The sequence below is a fragment of the Astatotilapia calliptera genome, chromosome 13 (assembly GCF_964374335.1).
Source record: "Astatotilapia calliptera chromosome 13, fAstCal68.1, whole genome shotgun sequence".
Classification (NCBI taxonomy): Eukaryota; Metazoa; Chordata; class Actinopteri; order Cichliformes; family Cichlidae; genus Astatotilapia; species Astatotilapia calliptera.
Window position 1 is genome coordinate 679,220 of NC_137434.1, and position 19,967 is coordinate 699,186.

Genomic DNA, 19,967 nt, shown 5'->3' on the forward strand with positions numbered 1-19,967 from the left:
TGTGTCTCTCTCTCTTTCCCCACAGTAGGCAGAGGTGCAAGATTGTCAGAGGTCGGAAATTGGCTGATATGAGAGTGTTTTGATTGGAGATGTAGAGGCAGGAGGCGTAGGAGTCTCGGTGTGATGGAGAACTATGTTCCGGGACAATTTTCAGGACTACACTGAATCCACAGTCAGAAACAGGCAAATAACAACTGAAGATTTGGCCACGGATTCACAAATCACTAAAAGGTTTCCTAAAAGAGCTGTAGTGAAGGTGAATATGTCCCCACAGAGAATTCATGCTGAAAACAGTCCTACCTTCAACATTACAGCAGCTCAAGTATTGCAAAAAGACAGGAGCACCTCAAACAGTCAACCTGTCTGAGTCTGACCGTACGGCTGAAGTTAAAAGGGAGACTTTGACCTACCTCGTCTGACCAGGTATGGTTTTGTGTAGTCCCAGCTCTCGTTGTCATTCTTAATAACATTCAGACGTGTTGGCTGTTGAAAAGAAAGATGAAAAAAGATTCACGATCTAGCTGGATGGATCTGTGATACCATGGAGAGTCTCAGAAGCCACTGAAGAAAACTCCAAACACTGCAGTGCATCAACAGTTTATGAGTTTGTCACACATTTGTATACCTGTACAGTCATTTCATGACACAAAGCATAAAGTGCACAAAAAGAAATTAACCAATTTAATTTATTCATTTAAATTCTAAAATGTATTTTGAAATGTGCAAAATTTAAGAGTAACATTTGAGATTTAGTTCTGGTGTGGGTAAGGATCTATTACTGGTTATACTGAGAACCCAAACAGGTTCAGTACACTTGATTTATTTGTATATAAAACTAACTCAGGTTGGTAGAAAGTAGATTTAACACATTCTGAGTATCGTTTGCCGCAGGAAACCTTGCAGTCAGGGTAAATCAGTGCTGTCTACATAGCACAAAAACACTGTGGATGCTGCTGATGTTTCTCTTACCCTTGCATATTCAATCTTTAGTGTACAGCAACCTGCATAGATGTCAGCTCCATTCAGAGCTGCTTTCGCCTTCTGAGCACACTGAACTGACTCAAATCTGCAGAAGCTTGGTTAAGGAGAGGACGTTCAAACACAGAGATATATAAATGACATACATTTGCAGATACTTATCCATAGCTACATTCAATAATGGCAATGAAACCACATAGAAGCATGGGTAAAATACATACATTATTCCTTGCTCTGCATCTTCCTCACTCTTGTTGGGACTGTGGTTAATCCTGCACTTCTCCATGGCTGGTGCTAGCAACAGCAGCCTTTTGTGAATGTGAGGGCTTGTTACTAGTTGCTGGTTTGACTGTTGACCATGCAGCACCAGCAGACCAGACAGCTAACCTGCCGGTTAATTAGACACATTTTGCTGCATTTATTTGTTGTTTCTTTCTCTTTTTCTGGCTTTTCAGCTCCACCTTTTTCAAAATACACTCCGTTCTACAAGTTGTGTGAGTGCACAGCAAAGGTAGGTACTGTTAAGAGATTTGAGTGGGAAACACAGTGCCAGTAATGGAAATGAAAGAATGGGCTGCTGTAGCATGTAGGGCCGGTGTGCACCATCCCTTTAATTTACACATCTGACCAAAAGTGTGTCACCCCACTGGTCCAATGTCCAGTATGCCAGATTACCGTCCAGCCCAGCCTGGTATACTTAAGGACTCTGAGCACGCCTGCTCTTGTCTGATCTGGGAAGCTAAGCAGGGTTGGGGCTGGTTATTACTTGGATGGGAGACCACCTGGGAATAACAGGTGCTGTAAGCTTGGGTGGGGGTGGAGCAGGTCATCTACTGATTGGAAGGTTGGTGGTTCGCTCCCTGGTTCACCCTAGTCTGCATGCCAGATACCATTAGCCAACCCTAAGTTGCTCTCTGATGCATCCATCTGTGTGTGAATGTTAGTTAATGAGCACTTAAAATCACAGCAGAAAGTGCTTGTGAATGTGGCACGCTGTATTAAGTTCTTTGAGGACTCTGAGTAGAAAAGAATCAGACCAGTTACTGTAGGACAAAAGGCAGGATACAAACTTGACTGGTCCCAGTCTGTTACAGTGCAAATAGAAAGAGACAGACACTTGTATGGGCGATTAAGAACCACCCACTAACCTACCCCTACTGTGACATAAGACACAATCCAATTTACATTTAGTGGCCAACAGAATATGAACATGGGTTTCTGTGTCGTGTCTAAGAGTCTTGTCTTCTGCCACTGCAGGCTGACACGCACTCCCACAGCCGTTAACATAAACCCCCCTCAGCAGTGTTTCCAAAACTCTCTGTTTTAGGATCCTTAAGCATGAGGGTTATGAATGACAAGAAAGAATGTAGCCCTGCATCAGACTGGCGACCTGTGCAGGTGTACCCTGCCTCTTGCCCTGTGGTAGCTGGGATAGGCTCCAGCCCCCCCACCGACCCTGATAAGGAAGAGTGGAAAAGAAAGGATGGATGATGGAAGAAAAGCACTAAATGATTCATGTCAAATAATGCATGAAAACATATCTCTCTGGATGAGTGTCAAGGATACAGTCAACCCTTGAAATTCACGAGAGTTATGTTCAAAGAGGACCCACAGATTGTGAAAAACTGCAGATTTTGGATGTGGTCAGAAATGCCTATTTTTATAGTTTAAACACCAAACGTGAATTTGGGCAGGATCTTAGGGCTTTCACAAAAAACATTGCCGTGTCCAAATTCATAGGCTGCATCCTCCTGAGGACATGGCCTTCGCGGTCTAGGTGCGCCAGGTCCTCCGAAGGCCGGGTAGGCCGGAAGCGAGCAGCTGTGAAATTGGACGGTGAAGCCTTCAGATCTGCGTCACCGCTGTCTCAGGGGCGTTTAATGAACTCGGCCGTCTGCTCCTTGCTGTCTAAAATATAACAGGACACTGGAGTAAACTCTCGACCGTCTCACACTACTGTTTAATTAGTTTTCTGTTTGACGTTTATTCAGCTGTGTAAAAACTAGAACTTTAATCTCAGCCAAACCGATTTACTCAGGAACAAATAAAAGACTGAAAAAAGCCAAACAATAACATTTTGAAATTATCTAAGTGACTCATATGTCATGTTTAACCTGAGTAGTGAAAGACGGCGGGTGTTTTGAAAACGATGTGCTGGGAGTCCGCTGTTCTCGCCGGCTCTAGTGAGGCTTGAACCCCGGGCTAGCTATCGAGCTGGTGGGTAACAGACGTCTCGGAAAACGTCGGAACGCTTTTACAAATATGTGATGTCTTGATAAACCGAGCAGATATTTGAAGTTTACGCAGCTACATTCTGAAAATATCTTAAAAGTTTGTTTTGTGTCCCAGAAACAGTAATAAGAGTAATATTAAAACTAACAGGGCTCTAGACTAACTTTTTGTCATGGGCGTACCGGTACGCCTAACTTTAAAAAGTTAGGCGTACCACCACAAAAGTTAGGCGCACACAGATTTTATAATAATTAATATAATGTGTTTTTCTGGATACACTGTGCTTTCTCAGCATTCAAAGATTGATGACACCGTGTCAGAGCACTGGCTATTAATTTCAGAAGCATCAGGCCTTAACAGAAAAGTTAGCAATAGTTCTTTTCCTATTACAGCTACATCCACGTCTGTCGTGCCTAGGCTGCTCATAGGGCTGGGTATCATCACTGATTTCTACAATCCATTCGATTCCAGTTTTCAAAGTCCCGATTCGATTCAACTTAGCCTCAGACAGTCAGAAATATTATAATTCTGATCATTTATCAGTACTGACTTCATCAGAATTGTGAACATCACAGCAGATGCCTTTGTGTGAAAGTAACTGAGAATAAAACAAAAACATGAAGGAGATTTTCCTGGTCTGGCTTTTTATAGCAGATAACCTTAAAAATATTCTACAATGTTCTGCATATAAAGTTTAAATTTCTTCAGTATTGAACAACAGAAAAAATAGGCTTTCTTGTCCGAGGTCATTTAAGTGAAAAAAAGAAAAGAAAAAGACAGCAGCCACAGCGCTGTGAACAACAGTAGACTGGTGGGTAATAAGCGAATGAATAATACAGAAAACAGAGATTGGAGACGGGAAACTGTTCTTGAAGTACAGAGAGAGAGAGAGAGCTGTGCATGGAGTGTGATTTTAATAGTCGTGGAAGCAAAACAGCAAAATTCAGCTCGGTGAATTTTGGTTGGAGAGACAAAACCTGCAGCTCAGAATCAGCGCAAAAGGACGTAAACACAGCGCGGACCGGACGCATCAGAACCGCTAAGCTCCGACAGCGTGTCCGTCTACGGGCCGTCGGGTGAGAAAGCCTAGAAAGACAAAGCTGATTCTGATGCGTCGGGTCTGTGTTTACGTCTTTGTGTGGAGTCCGTGTACCTGCTCTCATTTGCTGTTTGGTTGTTGTTGAAATGGTTTTGTGAGCTTTAATCTGAGAATCTGGCATTTCTGGCAAAAACACAGTTATATTTAAAAGTCAGGATTTAATGAATTGATATCGCTTTATTCAAGCTACTCACCTCCCACTTCCACCTGCACTTTCAACTGGACCACGGCCAATCAGAGAGGTCCCGCCCCTTACTATCTCTGATTGGTTTAGTCCACGATAGGGGCAAAATGTGTGTCTGTTGTTGACCACAGGGAAGGTTGCAGTTTTTTTTTTTTGCTACCCGAACATTTGGTCGCACAGGTGCAACCAAATATCTTTTTTTAGTCGCACCACTGAAAAATTTGGTCGCATTTGCGACCAAATTGGTCGCACTCTAGAGCCCTGACTAAGTAGCTGCCGCCATTGTTGTAAACCGAAATTGGCTTTGAATTCTGGGATAGGTTGGGCCACGAAGGATACACCTGTATCCCGTCACTGTGACGTAATCGGCCTACAAATGCGGCACCGGAAGGATGCAGCCCATGTATTTGGACACGCCCCATGAGAACACTCGGTGACACACTGAAGATAGCTACGTGTGGTAAACTGTTATGATGCAGAGTGTGAGGAACACACAGATTCACCCACTCAGTAAGGATACTCCACCATGGCTTGGATTCCATTTCGTTTAAAGATGACGATCCTCAGCACACTGCCAATGGGGTTACATACAGTGTACAGAACATCCTGCATCAATTTGGACACACACACACACAAAAAGACAAAATGCAGCATTAGCGTTAATCTATGAGTTTCTAATGGTGAGACCTTCATGTATGAAGGTTAAGACATGTAACTGGAACAGTGATGGTTTTGTATTTTTAACTCCATTCACTTTTATGTATATATTTCTTTATAGCCAAATCACAATGGCAATCATGACAAATATAACTGAGACACCTGATGTAGCAGAAATTTATGGAAGCCCGTTTCCGCCACAAAAAAAAAAAAAGGATCCATAACTCAAAATTTCGAGTTATTTTCTCAAAATTTCAAGTTATTTTCTCAAAATTTCGACATATTAACTCGAAATTTCGATTTATTAACTCAAAATTTTGAGAAAAGCAACTCGAAATTTCAAGTTAGCGCTGCCAATCAGTAATCTACGTGAATGACGTCCTTTCCTCGTTACCCGGAAGCTGAAGCCCTCAGCTACAAATGCTACAGCTAAGCTACCGGTATTACATCCAGTCGTGAATGCACAGATTGCTGAGTGTTTTCAGCCTGGCTTCACAAATGATGAAATCCCCGTGTTATTAGCTGAATCACATGGTGTTACTATCAGCAAACGTACTCGCGAAAGAGAGCAAATTTGTTGGGATCTGTTTTTGAGTGCGCGTTCCTCTCAGAATCAGAATCAGAAAGGGTTTTATTGCCAAATGTTGAGCAGGTTTACAACATTAGGAAATTGCTGCGGTGCTTCAGTGCAAACATAGTGTCATAAATTACGCTTAAATAGACATGAAAATAAAAATAAGAATAAGAATTAAAAGTGCTACGTAGATAGATACAGTATATACATGAGTGCAGGTGGTGATCAGTGCCAAACATGGAATGATGCAGTGAACACAGCGTAGGGTCATGTGTTAGTGGTGGGAACAGTCATACGGTTATTGTTCGTGTGTCCAACAGCAGAGGGGAAGAAACTGTTCTTATGGCGAGAGGTTCTGGTGCGAATGGGCCGGAGCCTCCTGCCCGAGGGGAGCATATGCTTCCGGGTAACAAGAAAGCGACCTCATTCACGTATATTTTTGATTGGTAGAGCTAACTTGAAATTTTGAGAAAAGTAAATTTTGAGTTATATTTCTCAAAATTTCGAGTTAATAAGTTGAAATTTCGAGAAAATAACTCGAAATTTCGAGTTATGGATACTAGCTTTTTTGTTTTTATTTAGTGGTGGAAACGGGCTTCCATAGGAATTACACAAACACATTCTGGTGTAAAGTTTTGGTGATGGTTAAGTTAGGCACAGGCGACATATGTTGAACATAAATTTAAAAAATATACCGGTATGCAAATGGAGATCGTAACACCACACTTGCAGGGATGATGAATACAAAAATCAAAAGAGTTGATGTTTGTGCAAAGTTCTGCTCAGATTGCCCCTCCATTTAAAGAAGACAGACGGTACGACTTAATTATGAGTTATAAATGATTAAAAAACACGCAAGATATAAACCACATCCATCAGCAGATCATAAAGACTATGAGTTATTGTTCGAAGAAGAAGGTACACTTAAGAAAAGAGAGCTGAGATGTCCCTCTGGATCTGTATGTGTGTTTACCGTTGTTATAGGGTAGAGTGGGTTCTGTATGGACAGCAGAAGCACTTTGTTCCCACTGTTGGGGTTGTCAGCATTTGTAGGCCTGGTGATTCTTTTGGATGTGGAATAATTAAAGTATGCTTGTTGACCTGATGACAAAATGAAAAATATAAACACAAACAGTATGCTACATTTGAGTATATGTTACCAAGTAAAAAGGAATGGAAGCAAAGACCTGCGATGTATACTGGCTCCTTGGCTCCACAGGACACACAGCGGTCTGCACTCTCCACTGCAGAGAATTCCACCAAGGCCTGACGCTTGAATGGCATCATCATCACATAACTGAAAACATACGCACAAACACCTGGATAAGACATGGACTGCTGAAAACTGTCTCCCCTTTATACAAGTTCCTTTGACGGGTCACTCTGGCAGCTATACTGCAGTTTTCTAATCTTATAAACAGCACATTTGTACAATGACTGAAACCAGCTTGTTGAATGAACAATGGGCTGTGAGGTGACTCATGACCATTGATTAATAATCATGAGTCCCATTCACAGAGAGTTGGGGAATGGCTGCAATCACAGCATTGTAAGATGGTGACAGATGTACCCTTAGGTCCCTCTTCGATTCAGAGATGTTCTTTCCCTTTTCACGTAAATGGCCTCCTTGACTCAAACCAGCGTTGCTTCCTGTCCAGGATGTTACATCCTCATCATTGAAAGAGTGTCCACTGGCCTGTAGTGTGAATAGACTGCAGAGTCCTGGCCTGACGAGGTGGCTCTTCTGTGTTCTGCCATCCTCTTCGCCAGAGGTTGTTTGGTTTCCCCGATGTATAAATCATTGTCCTGGCACTTAACAGCATGTTATGTTACTATGTTACTATGTTACTATGTTACTCTGTTTGTGTCGGGGGACCCGATTCTTGGGGTGGACCGGTTTTTGGTGCAGCGTGTTTTGGGGTTTAAAAGCCACAGGGACGAATTGAGGATCAAAGCCAGAAACTTTAAGATGTTATAGGTGACAGAGTTGATCATACAGACAGTCGGTCTTAAAGGTGCACCCTGTTTATGTATCTTCGGTAAACTGTACAGACTTAGTGTAGCTTCCCCTGGGTACAGCCTGCTGTATGAGGTCCGGTCAATAGCCTTGTCTTGTTCTAATTGCTTCAGACACCCTCTTCCTGTAACCACTTCCTAGGTCCCCCTTTAGGGGCTCATAAGTATTTTTGTCACTGAGCAAAGACAAAATTTTCTCAGGAACATTTTGTCACTTTGTCTGGTTTAGCAAAGGTTGGGGAAACCTGCAGTCAGCTGAGCCTGAAGAAGTCACTTAGATAAGTGACAAAATGTTTCTCCCACTGAAAACGTCCAGATGAACAGAATCAACCTTTTGAGACTTACTTACCTGGATGACTAAGCATGCACCAAGACACTGTAAGCTTCAAGTCTCCCCACAACAGTATCATTAGAAGGCATAGCATATATCTTCACTAGTATTAAGATGATACCTAGCTTTATCTATCCATTAGGCTAGATAATACACATCAGTTAAACTGAAGAATGGTCATAAAGACATGGGTGACCTCGAATTTCCTGCTTTTAAATCCAGATAACATGGACGTTATTGTACTTGGCACCCAAAATCTTAACCAAATGCCTTCTCTGGACGACGTTACCTTGGCACCCCTTCACAGACAACGTCCAGAATCAACTTTCTGGGATTCTGGAAAGAATATTCACAGAAACAGCCCAGAAATAGTTATGACAACTTTTTAGCATGATACTCAAAAAGAACAAAGGTCAGAATTGCTGCCATCATCACTGATCTAAAAGAAGTAATTGATGCTGTTTGAGGACGCTTATAAGGCCATTTCCAAACAGCATGAAGTCCATCATTCCACAATCAGAAAAATTATTCACAAATTGAAAAAAATTGAAGACAACTGGCAGTCTTTCCAGTCTTCCAGATCCATCCATCCATCCATCCATCCTCATCCGCTTTATCCGAGGCCAGGTCGCGGGGGCAGCAGCCTAAGCAAAGAGGCCCAGACCTCCCTCTCCCCAGCCACCTCCTCCAGCTTATCCGGGGGAACACCAAGGCGTTCCCAGGCCAGCCGAGAGATATAATCTCTCCAGCGTGTCCTGGGTCTGCCCCGGGGCCTCCTCCCGGTGGGACATGCCTGGAACACCTCACCCAGGAGGCACCCAGGAGGCATCCTTGTCAGATGCCCGAACCACCTCAGCTGGCTCCTTTCGATGTGGAGCAGCAGCTGCTCTACTCTGAGCCCCTCCCGGATGGCCGAACTTCTCACCCTATCTCTAAGGGAGAGGCCAGCCACCCTTCGGAGGAAACTTGCTTGTATTCGCGATCTCGTTCTTTCAGTCACTACCCACAGCTCGTGGCCATAAGTGAGGGTAGAGACGTAGATCGACCGGTAAATTGAGAGCTTCACTTTTACACTCAGCTCCCTCTTCACCATGACGGACCGGTGCAGCGTCCGCATTACTGCAGCTGCAGCCCCAATCCGTCTGTCGATCTCCGGCTCCCTTCTCCCATCACTCGCAAACAAGACCCCGAGATACTTGAACTCCTCCACTTGGGGCAGGAACTCATCCCCCCCTTGAATCGCTACCTTATCGTGGGTTTGTGTGTCCCAGGGATCCCAGGGGCTATGTTGTCTGGGGGCTTTTGCCCCCTGGTAGGGTCTCCCATGGCAAATTGGTCCTGGGTGAGGGACCAGACAAAGAGCGATTCAGAAGACCCTTATGAAGAGAACATCGAGGGAACAGTTTACCCTGCCCGGGATAGGGTTACCGGGGCCCCGCCCTGGAGCCAGGCCCGGGGAGGGTGCCCGAGGGCGAGCATCTGGTGGCCGGGCCTTAGTCCATGGGGCCTGGCCGGGCACAGCCCGAAGAGGAGACATGGGCCCATCCTCCCGCAGGCCCACCACCCGCAGGAGGCGCCATAGGGGTCGGGTGCATTGTGTACCAGGTGGCGGCCAGGAGCGGAGGCCCTGGCGGACTGACCCCCGGCTGCCAAGACTGGCAATAGGGACAGTCTTCCAGATGTATCTGCAAATTCACCCCAACGTCAGACTGTGCAGTTCTCAGAGAAACTGCAAAAACCCAAGGGCTACATCTCAGACTCTGCAGGCTTCAGAACACGTTACATGATTCAGTTCATGACAGTCCTATCAGACTGTCATGAAAAGACTGTATAATTATAGCTTGGAGTGATGATTTGGGCTACTTTTGCAACCACAGAAGCTGAGCACTTTGGAAATAATTGAGACCACAAAACCCCTCTGTATGTCAAAGTATTGTATAATCAAATAAAAGGCCATCTGACCAACAGCTGAAGTTTAGTCAAAATTGGGTCATGCAGAACAACAACAGATATGTTACTGCTGTAGATAGGGGATGGCTGAAAAAAGAAAGGTCTTAAGACGTTGCAATGGTTCAGTCACTATCCAGAGCAATGCTGGAGCCCCGTCAAAGTGACCATCAGTTTTAATATGATATGTAAATACTGTAGTAGTTTTCTGACAAATGCATGCAGTTAAATTGTTGAAACAGTGTAGTTTCTAAAATGGAAACCAATGAGCAGTTCCTTTTGAAACACCTGTGATTTTCTCTGTTGAATATTTATTATTGCTCATTAATTACACAAAAGTCTTTCCTATCTGATTACCTGATTAATCAATGGAGAAATCCCCAGAATACTCAATGACTAAAATAATCGATACCTGCAATCATCAAATGCATTCAAGGACACTTTCAAGTTTCAGATATCTTCAAAGCAGAAACACTCGAATAGTGTACACACTAGTTGCTGTCTCACCATATGGGTCCAAACTTTTCCAGGGCATCTATCAGGTCTGCCTCCACCACAGCCTCACACAGACCCCGAACGTGCACCACGGGACTGGGAGAGATACGATGGGAGTCCTCGCCATTATCCTGGAACACACACAGCCAGTCAGCCACAGTTATTCAATGATAGATAGACTGGTTCTTATATAGTGCCTTGCCTCGGAAAAGGCCCATCTAGAGGAACACAATTAAAAATTCTGTATCTGATAACCCTTCAAATACAGCAGACGTTGTGTAAAAATGTACAATTTATCATCGGACAGAGACATCCTGCATTTAGTGCCTAAACCTGACCAAATTGATATAAAGATTAAATACAAATATTTCACAAACTGCTGTGAGACCACGTTGAACATTTCACGTGTTTCCTTTCTGGAAGTAAAAGACTGAAGAGTGATATGAGGAAGTAAAATGTGTTGTTGTTGCTGATTGTTTTGCCTGTCATTTAGTCAATAGGCCTATTACCAAATTGAATAATGAACTACAACAAGTTTAATTCAAATTCAATTTTATTTGCATAGAAAAAGTCTATTAGCACAAAGTGAGTGAGAAAGGTGACTGAAGAAGAAACACTCAATGCATCATGGGAGTCCCCCAGCAGCCTACGTCTATTGCAGCATAACTAAGGAAGGATTCAGGGTCACCTAGTCCAGCCCTAACTATATGCTTTAGCAAAAAGGAAAGTTTGAAGCCTAATCTTAAAAGTAGAGATAGTGTCTGTCTCCTGAATCCAAACTGGAAGCTGGTTCCACAGAAGATGAGTCTGAAAGCTGAAGGCTCTGCCTCCCTTCTACTTTTAAATACCTTAGGGACAACAAGTAAGTGCGAGAGTGAAGTGTTCTCTTGGGTGATAGAGTACTATAAGGTCTATCTCAATTTAGAAGCCTATATTAGAGGTTATCCAGGTCTTTGTCTTTAATACATTTCTGCAATTAGGAGGTAACACATACCTCCTAATTGCTATGTGTTATCTGGCATTATAGACCAATAAAGCTGGGTGTCATCTGCATAGCAGTGAAAATGTATGGTATGCCTTCTAATGACACCGTCAAAAGAAAACACTGAATAATGTAAACAAAACTGGGCCTAGCACTGAACCCTGTGGAACTCCATAATTAACCTCAATATGTGACTCTACATGAAAAAAGGAGTCTATCGGATAAATGTGATACAAACCACTGCAGCGCAGTACCTGTAATACCTACAGCATGTTCTAATCGCTCTAATAGGATATTATGGTCGACAGTATCGAACGCTGCACTGAGGTCTAGCAGGACAAGCACAGAGATGAGTCCACTGTCAGAGGCCATAAGAAGATCATTTGTAACCTTCACTAAAGCTGTTTCTGTGCTGTGATGAGCTCTGAAACCTGACTGAAACTCTTCCAATAAGCCATTCCTCTGCAGATGATCTGCAGACAACTACTCTTTCAAGGATGTTTGATATGAAAGGAAGGTTGGAGACTGAAAGAAATCCAGAAAGAAAGAACACCGCAAATAAAAAGGCCTCCACGGCAAAGACAAACTTTCAAAAAACAGAAAGTCTAGCAAAGTGTTGCTCAAGACCAGTTTAAAATTGACAAGAAAGTCTGGCTCCTTGGAAGGAAAATATACATGAAAATGAGAAGTAGCTTAAGACTTTTACACAGTAGTGTATATAAGTGTATAAAACACCTAAAATAAAGTTTTTTAAAAGGGTGATTTTTAAAGCAAAATGATGAATTACAGCCATTTTTATATGCAGTCCCTTATATTCTGAGGCACAAAGGAAAATATATCGAGTTTTTAAATACATTGATATATTTTTATACAAGATATGAGATGTGACAATATCATTTATATCAATATAGTCTATGTTACGTTATAATTATACTTGTGGAGCCGCAAGTTTGCCTCTCTTTCGTCCACTTCTGTCTCTACGCCTCGCCTCTCTCCTTCACTGAACATGACTCCCCATCGCTTCACCTGCAGGCAACGACAGGACGGACACAGCAGCTATCAAAGAGGAGCTGCTCGGTAAAAAGAAAACATTTGGAGATTACTATTTTAGTGCTACTCCGAAATCCTTGCTTCAAACATACCACCATGCCAATCAGATTACTTCTTGCATGTGAGGGTGAAGGGGTGACCCTTCTGGATAAGACAGAGAAGGTTTGCTGCGTTTGGCGAACAGTGTGGTAGTAAAACCAGGGACAAATGAAAATCGCTACTGTTAAATATTATAAATATAAAATATGTTAAATATAAATAGCAGTAATTTTTCAGAAGATACAGTAAATTAAGTAGTGTTAGTAGTGGGTGATATCATGTAAATGCTGTCATGTGTAAACATTGTCTTTTATAAGCTATAAATGACATCATTGTAACTGATGTGATTTTCTTTAAAGTGGTTTTAATTAAAGAAAAAAGGCAAACATTTGTTTGTTTCTTTATTCAACTTTTGAACAGTGGGACTCAGTCAGTACATATTCAGTAAATGTACATATACATATATAGTACATATTCAGTAAATGCAAATTATTTACACAGCAGTGCACTACAGGCATAAATCTAGACCCCTAGATAAAACATTATGGGTCATTCCCACAACCCACAGCTTTACTGTGTTCCAGCAAAGTATCCAATAGCAGTGACGACTCCTCCACAGTAGCAGGTGGGATTTTTCTGTTTTGAGGACGGCTCCTTTTACCTGTCACTACAGATGGTCTGTTTATGTTTTGATTGAGAGCCTTTTTTGGGCAGCTGAAGAGGAGACGTCTGTCACGGTCTGCAGAGACAGGCCGTGCGGTGGTGTGTGTGATGGACCCAGGTGCATACACAAGTGAGTAGACGGGAGTGGACTTAACAGAAAGCGAGCCTTTATTATGGCTGAAGACAAAGTGCACAAACAAAGCAGGGATGGCGTGACTAGACTATAACTAAACTGGGAAAACTAATACTGCGACAAACTAAGAAAACTCAGACTATGATGATCACTGCAAGGACTGACCGTGAAAACATGGAGGTGAGAACACAGACGACGCGACACAGACTGTACGAAACACAGAGACTAAATACACATGAGGGAAGATCAGGGGAAGTGGATGCACACGGGGAACACAGGTGACACTGATAATCATAACAAGACACGGCAGGAGTGAACGTAACACTGATGGGAGATGGGCAAAGTAAAGCAGGAAGTACACAGAGGTTCAAACAGGAGGAGAGAGAGCACGGGGAGAACGCAGACATAACGGGCTGGGGAAAACACAGAATAAAGCACAAAGAGAGACGAGGGCTCATAAATACACAGAGGGGCACACAGGGGGTAAGAGTCACGAAGGGAAAACACATAAGGAACAACGTAACAGATCAACCCAGGAAGCATGGCCTAAATAAAGAACAAAATACAAAAATACATGAAAACTAAGAATACTGGGCCCACATGGCCCAGGACCATGACAACGTCTATCTTATGGCCAACCTCTGGCTGTATCTTGGTCACATTACCCAGCAAACCCCAGTATGAAGGTTCATCTGTAACAGTCCTGGTGCCATGGATCAGCACTGTTGCAGCGACATGGCTGCAGGTCTCCGCGACTCTGCTGCAGTGGGCGTCTTCAACCTTCCCTGTGATGCTCCCACTGACCCATGGCTGCAATGCTGGTTCATTCAGTCTTTGAGAGTGCAGGACCTGAAACATACAAAGTTAATTTAAAGACAAGAACTATAATGAGCCAAGGCCGACACAAATGTGTTTGATCTACTTTCTAATCCATTTATCACAAATGTAACAAAGTGTTTAGAAAGTTAGCACATACATGTCATTTTTCATTTCTTTATGTGTCCATCTATAGAACGCTGCAGGTTATAGTGTAAATCTGCCTGCAGAAAATGAACCTAAAGTATGTAATGCAAGGATGTCATCACTTTAGAGATGGAGAAAGCATAAAGTTTGACTTTAAGTGACAATTATGGACACGTAATATGATAAGGAGATTCTGCAGGTCATTGATCAATGTATAAAACTAAAATAAAATTTACTTTTAGTGACACACGATACAAACACGGAAGCAAGATGTATAATTAGGATTATTTATAATAAATATGAATAAATTAGTGTAATTTCTTTAACCATAGAGAACAACAATCCTTCAGGACAATGTCACATCAATGCACTGAACTCACTGTGTTTTCCCTCTAACAGCCTCCACATGTTCTCACTGTAATTTCCCCTCATGAATGAATTTATGCTGCACTAATGTGAATGTTTGCAGGGAAATCAAACGCATTTTACTCGCAGTACTCGAGCTGACTTACCTTTGCTTGAATGACGACGTACTCACAAATCTTGTACCCAATCTTTGGTGAATTGGATGTGTCCCTCCAGAGATCTATAATTGCGAAACTGGTTCACCTTGCATGCACTGACTCCACAGACAAGGTACGAGAATATGTCAGGCTACGTCAATAGCAGTTGGTCTTCGGGGTTTCTACTCCACGGCCGTATTTCAAACAGGTCCACATTTCCAATGCACGCTATTTTCTGCAAGTACCGCCTCTTTGCATCCGGACGCAAGCTGTCTCTGTACCGTCCTTTTTCTTTTAAACTGCTTTTAAGCATGTTTCTAGCAACCGTCCTTCCAATACAGTGTCTTCGTTTTGATTTGTGGCCCAGAAAAATGGCGCCACGCTCCCACAATAGCTTGCGGCGTGACTTCAACTCCAAAGCCCTACAAGGACCACAAATGGCACCTGTAAGAGACACGGTTAGGAAGCAGATTCAAACTCCAGGCTGTCGGTCACGCAGTAGAACTTGGGAACAGAGCAGCTGTGAAATCTGTGTTTGTTATTATGCTCAGTGTCTGTTAGTTTACATTTTGACTGCACAGCTTTTTGTTGTGCACAAAAACAACATAGTTTTATTTTATTTATGGAGCATTATTATTTAATAAATATTGATCATTTATTTCTGAGTAATTGTTTCATGTACATCTGCGCTGTATGTTAATAAAAGTGCCTGTGTGACATCTGGGACACAGCTTTGACTAAGAACTCTCTTTTCGTATATCGCCATCCAGCTAAAGAATATCGAGATATAAATTTTGGGCCACATCAGCCACCCCTACCTACAACTTGTCTGACATAGAGTCGATTAGCCTGGAACTGATTCTGAGCAAAGTTGCATAAATCAGTCTGCTGAAAAGTTAGACCCATTAGGGTTCATTAGGATAGAGAAAAAAATCTGCCTGTTCAAAGATGAAGCTAATAATATTACTCAACAATGGTATAAAGTGTGGAATATATAAGGTTTGTTTTCACAGCCAGTGTGTGGAATGCAGGAGAAAACAATCTAAATGTAACGAACTCAAATGTCTCACCTGTCAGAGGTGCCTGGTGACAGGTTTGTATATTTGCACACAGCCGGTGCTTCAGTGTGTCAGTTTATAATGGATGAACCTACTTGCAAAACCAGTCAGTGCTGCCTGTACGAAAATTAATCAGTGGAAGTTTGAAACAGTTGGGAATATCTTAATGTTTCGCTTTGAACCAGGAAATCAGGGGTCAGTGAAGGGCAGCAGCACTGGGATAAGCCAATCATGGAAGAAAGGTTTTGCTGTCACTGCTGAATTTAGGGGTAAGTGAAAACCAGAGGACAGAGAGAGAGATTCTAGTCACATGTTCAGTTTTCTCAACGTTTTTGTATCTTGTATATTTCCTCAGACATTCTCTTGTAAATTGTAATGTGCTCCCTGCTATATTGATATCATTATCTTTCTACTATCCAACCCATCCCCCGTCCTTCCTCTTTCTGTCCTTCTCATTCACATTGACATTCCTTTTAATCTATTTATAGAGGCAGATGGCTCATCTAAGTGTTTGGAGAGGAAAAACAGGGCATGAGACTAAATTTTCTTTCTGTTGACCAGGCTGCTGGCTTCTTTCTTTCAGGCATTTGAACAATGAAGCTATTATGTCTTTAACTACATGGCATGTGAACTGTTAAGGCTTTTATGAAGAAAAACACAGAATTATCATTTCTAAACTGGGCTATGCAATATTCATAACTGTAAAGTACTTTGATACAGGATTATATGCACACCTGCAGCTTGTTTCAATAAAATATGAAATAACTATAAGTTTCTCCTCTGCAATGATTTTATTTGCCGAACACCAATCAGTACCAGTATCAGCTGCTCTCCAATGAGTCTCTAACCCTGTGGATGAACTCCAACTCCTGTTTGTAGCAACAAAGCTAAATATGCTACTAAGAATAACTTTCCAGGTTATCTTCCCACGTCTCGGTAGGAGAAAGCATACAGCATTTAAGGTCGATGTTCCCATATGTGTTTTATTTCCCAACTACTCTAACAAAGAGGTTCAGATTATTATTGAGATGCAAAATGCTTCATTGCTTTAGTGACTGCATGAAGTCTTAATAATTCACACATTGTGGAGGTATGTAACAACGACAGGAGAGGTCTCAGTGTCTCACTCCAACAACTTTATTAACTGACAGAACTTCACATATAGTCAGCGCCAAAATCTCCACCCCCACACTTCCCTTCAACTTGTGTGTGAGTGGAGCCACCTGGTGGTCCGCCACACATACCCCCCCTTGAACACACAGTCAAGGTCTCCATTCAGTCCAGGACCCTGGGTCTAAGCAAACGACCCGCACGACTGAACCTGGGAGGGAGAGAACAGGCAGAGGAAGGTCCATCCTGTGAACGAGGCTGGTGAAGGCGAGCAGGAAAGGCAGGAGGAGGCTCAAACGTTGGTGGTCCGGGGGTAGTCCTGGGGGGAAAACCAGAGACTGTCAACCCCAGCGCAGGAGGTCGGCCACGGCGAGGGGCCTGGGCCGGCACTACATCACTGTCCGGAAGAACATGTGCTGGTTTAAGTCTGTCAACACACACAGTCTCCCTTCGACCCCCAAAATCCAAAACAAAATGTTTCTGGCCCGGTTCATTAACCCTGAACGGGCCGTCATACAGCGGCCGCAGCGGTGTCCTGTGGGCATCGTGCCTGACAAAAACAAACTTAGCAGTCTCTAAAGTCTTTGGAACAAAGGTGTCAGGCACGCAATGGTGCACCGGACCAGGAACCCGAAGCGAGTGCAAAAGCGGGGTGAGAGAGAGCACCGATGGATCGAAGCAGGGAGGAGGATTTTCAGGCAAGAATTCTCCAGGCACGCGGAGGGGCTGACCAAACACTAGCTCAGCTGGGGAAGCGCCGAGATCCTCCTTAACCGCAGAGCGCAGCCCAAGCAAAACCCACGGGAGGCGGTCAACCCAATTGCCATCCTTTAAGGAGGCGCGAAAGGCAGCCTTCAGCGACCGGTGGAACCGTTCACACATCCCATTAGCCTGCGGGTTGTATGCGGTTGTGCGGTGGACTTTAGCCCCCAGTCCATCAGCCATGGCCGACCAAAGCTCGGAAATGAACTGGGGGCCTCTGTCTGACGTAATGTCCGCGGGTGGGCCGAAACGCGAGACCCAGGTCGACAAAAACGCCTTGGCCACCACTGCTGCGGTAGTGGACGCCAGGGGGACCGCCTTCGGCCACCTGGTGGTCCGGTCAACAACAGTCAAAAGGTGCGTAAAACCTTGTGACTGCGGCAAGGGACCCACCAGATCGACATGCACATAATCGAAACGTTTGCCGGGTATGAAGAACGGCTCCAGGGGCGCCTTGGTGTGTTTATGAACCTTCGCGCGCTGGCAGGGAATGCATGCCGACACCCATTCCTTAACAGATTTGCGAAGGCCTGGCCAAACAAATTTAGAGCTGACCAGTTTAACAGAGGCCCGGACCCCTGGATGAGAGAGAGCATGTACCGAGTCAAAAACTTGACGACGCCAGGAAGCGGGAACCACAGGGCGAGGGCGGCCGGTGGAAACGTCACAGACGAGGAGGGGACCACCGTCCTGCACGGGTCTGTCCTCCAGTATGAGGCCCGTCTGGGTGGATTTAAGCGCGAGGATGTCAGGGTCACCGCTCTGATCGGCAGCCATGGCGGAGTAGTTTATGCCGAGAAAGACGGGAGAAACCAGCGCACGGGACAAACAGTCAGCCACATGATTGGATTTACCAGCCACGTGCCGAATGTCCGTGGTAAACTCAGAAATGGCTGCCAACTGGCGCTGCTGGCGTGCACTCCATGGATCGGAAACCTTGGACATGGCAAACGTCAAGGGTTTGTGGTCCACGTATGCGGTAAAGTGACGACCCTCGAGAAAAAACCGGAAATGACGAGACACCAGGTGGAGCGCCAGTAGCTCCCTGTCAAAAACGCTGTAATTGCGTTCGCTGTCACGTAGCGTACGGCTGAAAAAGGCGAGCGGTTGCCAGACACCCGAGATTCGCTGTTCCAGCACCGCACCCACCGCTATGTCCGACGCATCAGTGGTCAACGCAATCGGCGCTGAGGGGGATGGGTGGGCCAGAAGGGCAGCATTAGCTAACACTGACTTAGCATCAGAAAACGCTTGGATGCTGTCCGGAAACCAGTCAACGGGGTCATTAGCTTTTTTACCCTTTAACGCCCCATAAAGGGGCTTCAGCAGATGTGCCGCTCTGGGGAGAAAACGGTTGTAAAAATTCACCATCCCCAAAAATTCCTGCAGTGCCTTAACAGTCGTGGGACGCGGAAATTCCGAAACAGCTCGGACTTTGTCAGGCAACGGAACCGCGCCCTCGGCGGAAACACGGTGCCCAAGGAAATCGAGAACGGGCAACCCAAACTGGCATTTAGACGGATTAATAATCAGTCCATGCTCCGCCAAACGCTGAAAAACCTGACGCAGATGGAACATGTGCTGCTCCTTCGAGCTGCTGGCCACCAGTATATCATCAAGATATACAAAAACAAAGGGCAGCCCGCGCAAGACCGAGTCCATCAACCGCTGGAAGGTTTGGGCGGCACCTTTCAGGCCAAACGGCATGCGCAGAAACTCGAAAAGGCCGAAAGGTGTAATTACGGCGGTTTTGGGGACATCCTCCGCGCGCACGGGAACCTGGTGATATCCCCGTACCAAATCGATCTTAGAAAAAACCGAGGTCCCCGCAAGATGGGCGGAAAAATCTTGGATGTGGGGAATGGGATAACGATCGTTCTCTGTGACATTATTAAGACGGCGGAAATCCCCACAAGGTCGCCACCGACCATCAGATTTAGGCACCATGTGTAACGGAGAAGCCCAGGCACTGTTCGAACGCTGCACGATGCCCAGACGCTCCATGGTGGCAAATTCTTCCCTAGCGACAGCCAGTTTGGCGGGGTCGAGGCGGCGCGCGCGCGCGAACACCGGGGGCCCTACTGTAGTTATGTAATGCTCTACCCCATGCTTCGTCACCGTGCTCGAGAAAGTGGGGACAGAGAGTGAGGGAAACTCAGAAAGCAAACACTGAAAAACGTCACCCGAATCT

General features: G+C 44.4%; 1 protein-coding gene across 1 annotated transcript in view; it reads right to left on the reverse strand.

The window, feature by feature from the left end:
• The window catches only part of LOC113034664 (heterogeneous nuclear ribonucleoprotein L-like), a 66,676-nt gene that overhangs the window by 23,987 nt on the left and 22,722 nt on the right, over window positions 1–19,967 (reverse strand). Inside the window, exons 2-7 of the mRNA XM_026189472.2 lie at window positions 10,526–10,644; window positions 6,912–7,021; window positions 6,698–6,825; window positions 5,014–5,099; window positions 970–1,066; window positions 411–483 (exon numbers count right to left, since the gene is read on the reverse strand). Of these exons, the coding sequence (XP_026045257.1) occupies window positions 411–483; window positions 970–1,066; window positions 5,014–5,099; window positions 6,698–6,825; window positions 6,912–7,021; window positions 10,526–10,644 (613 nt within the window). The remainder of the gene's footprint in view (window positions 1–410; window positions 484–969; window positions 1,067–5,013; window positions 5,100–6,697; window positions 6,826–6,911; window positions 7,022–10,525; window positions 10,645–19,967) is intronic.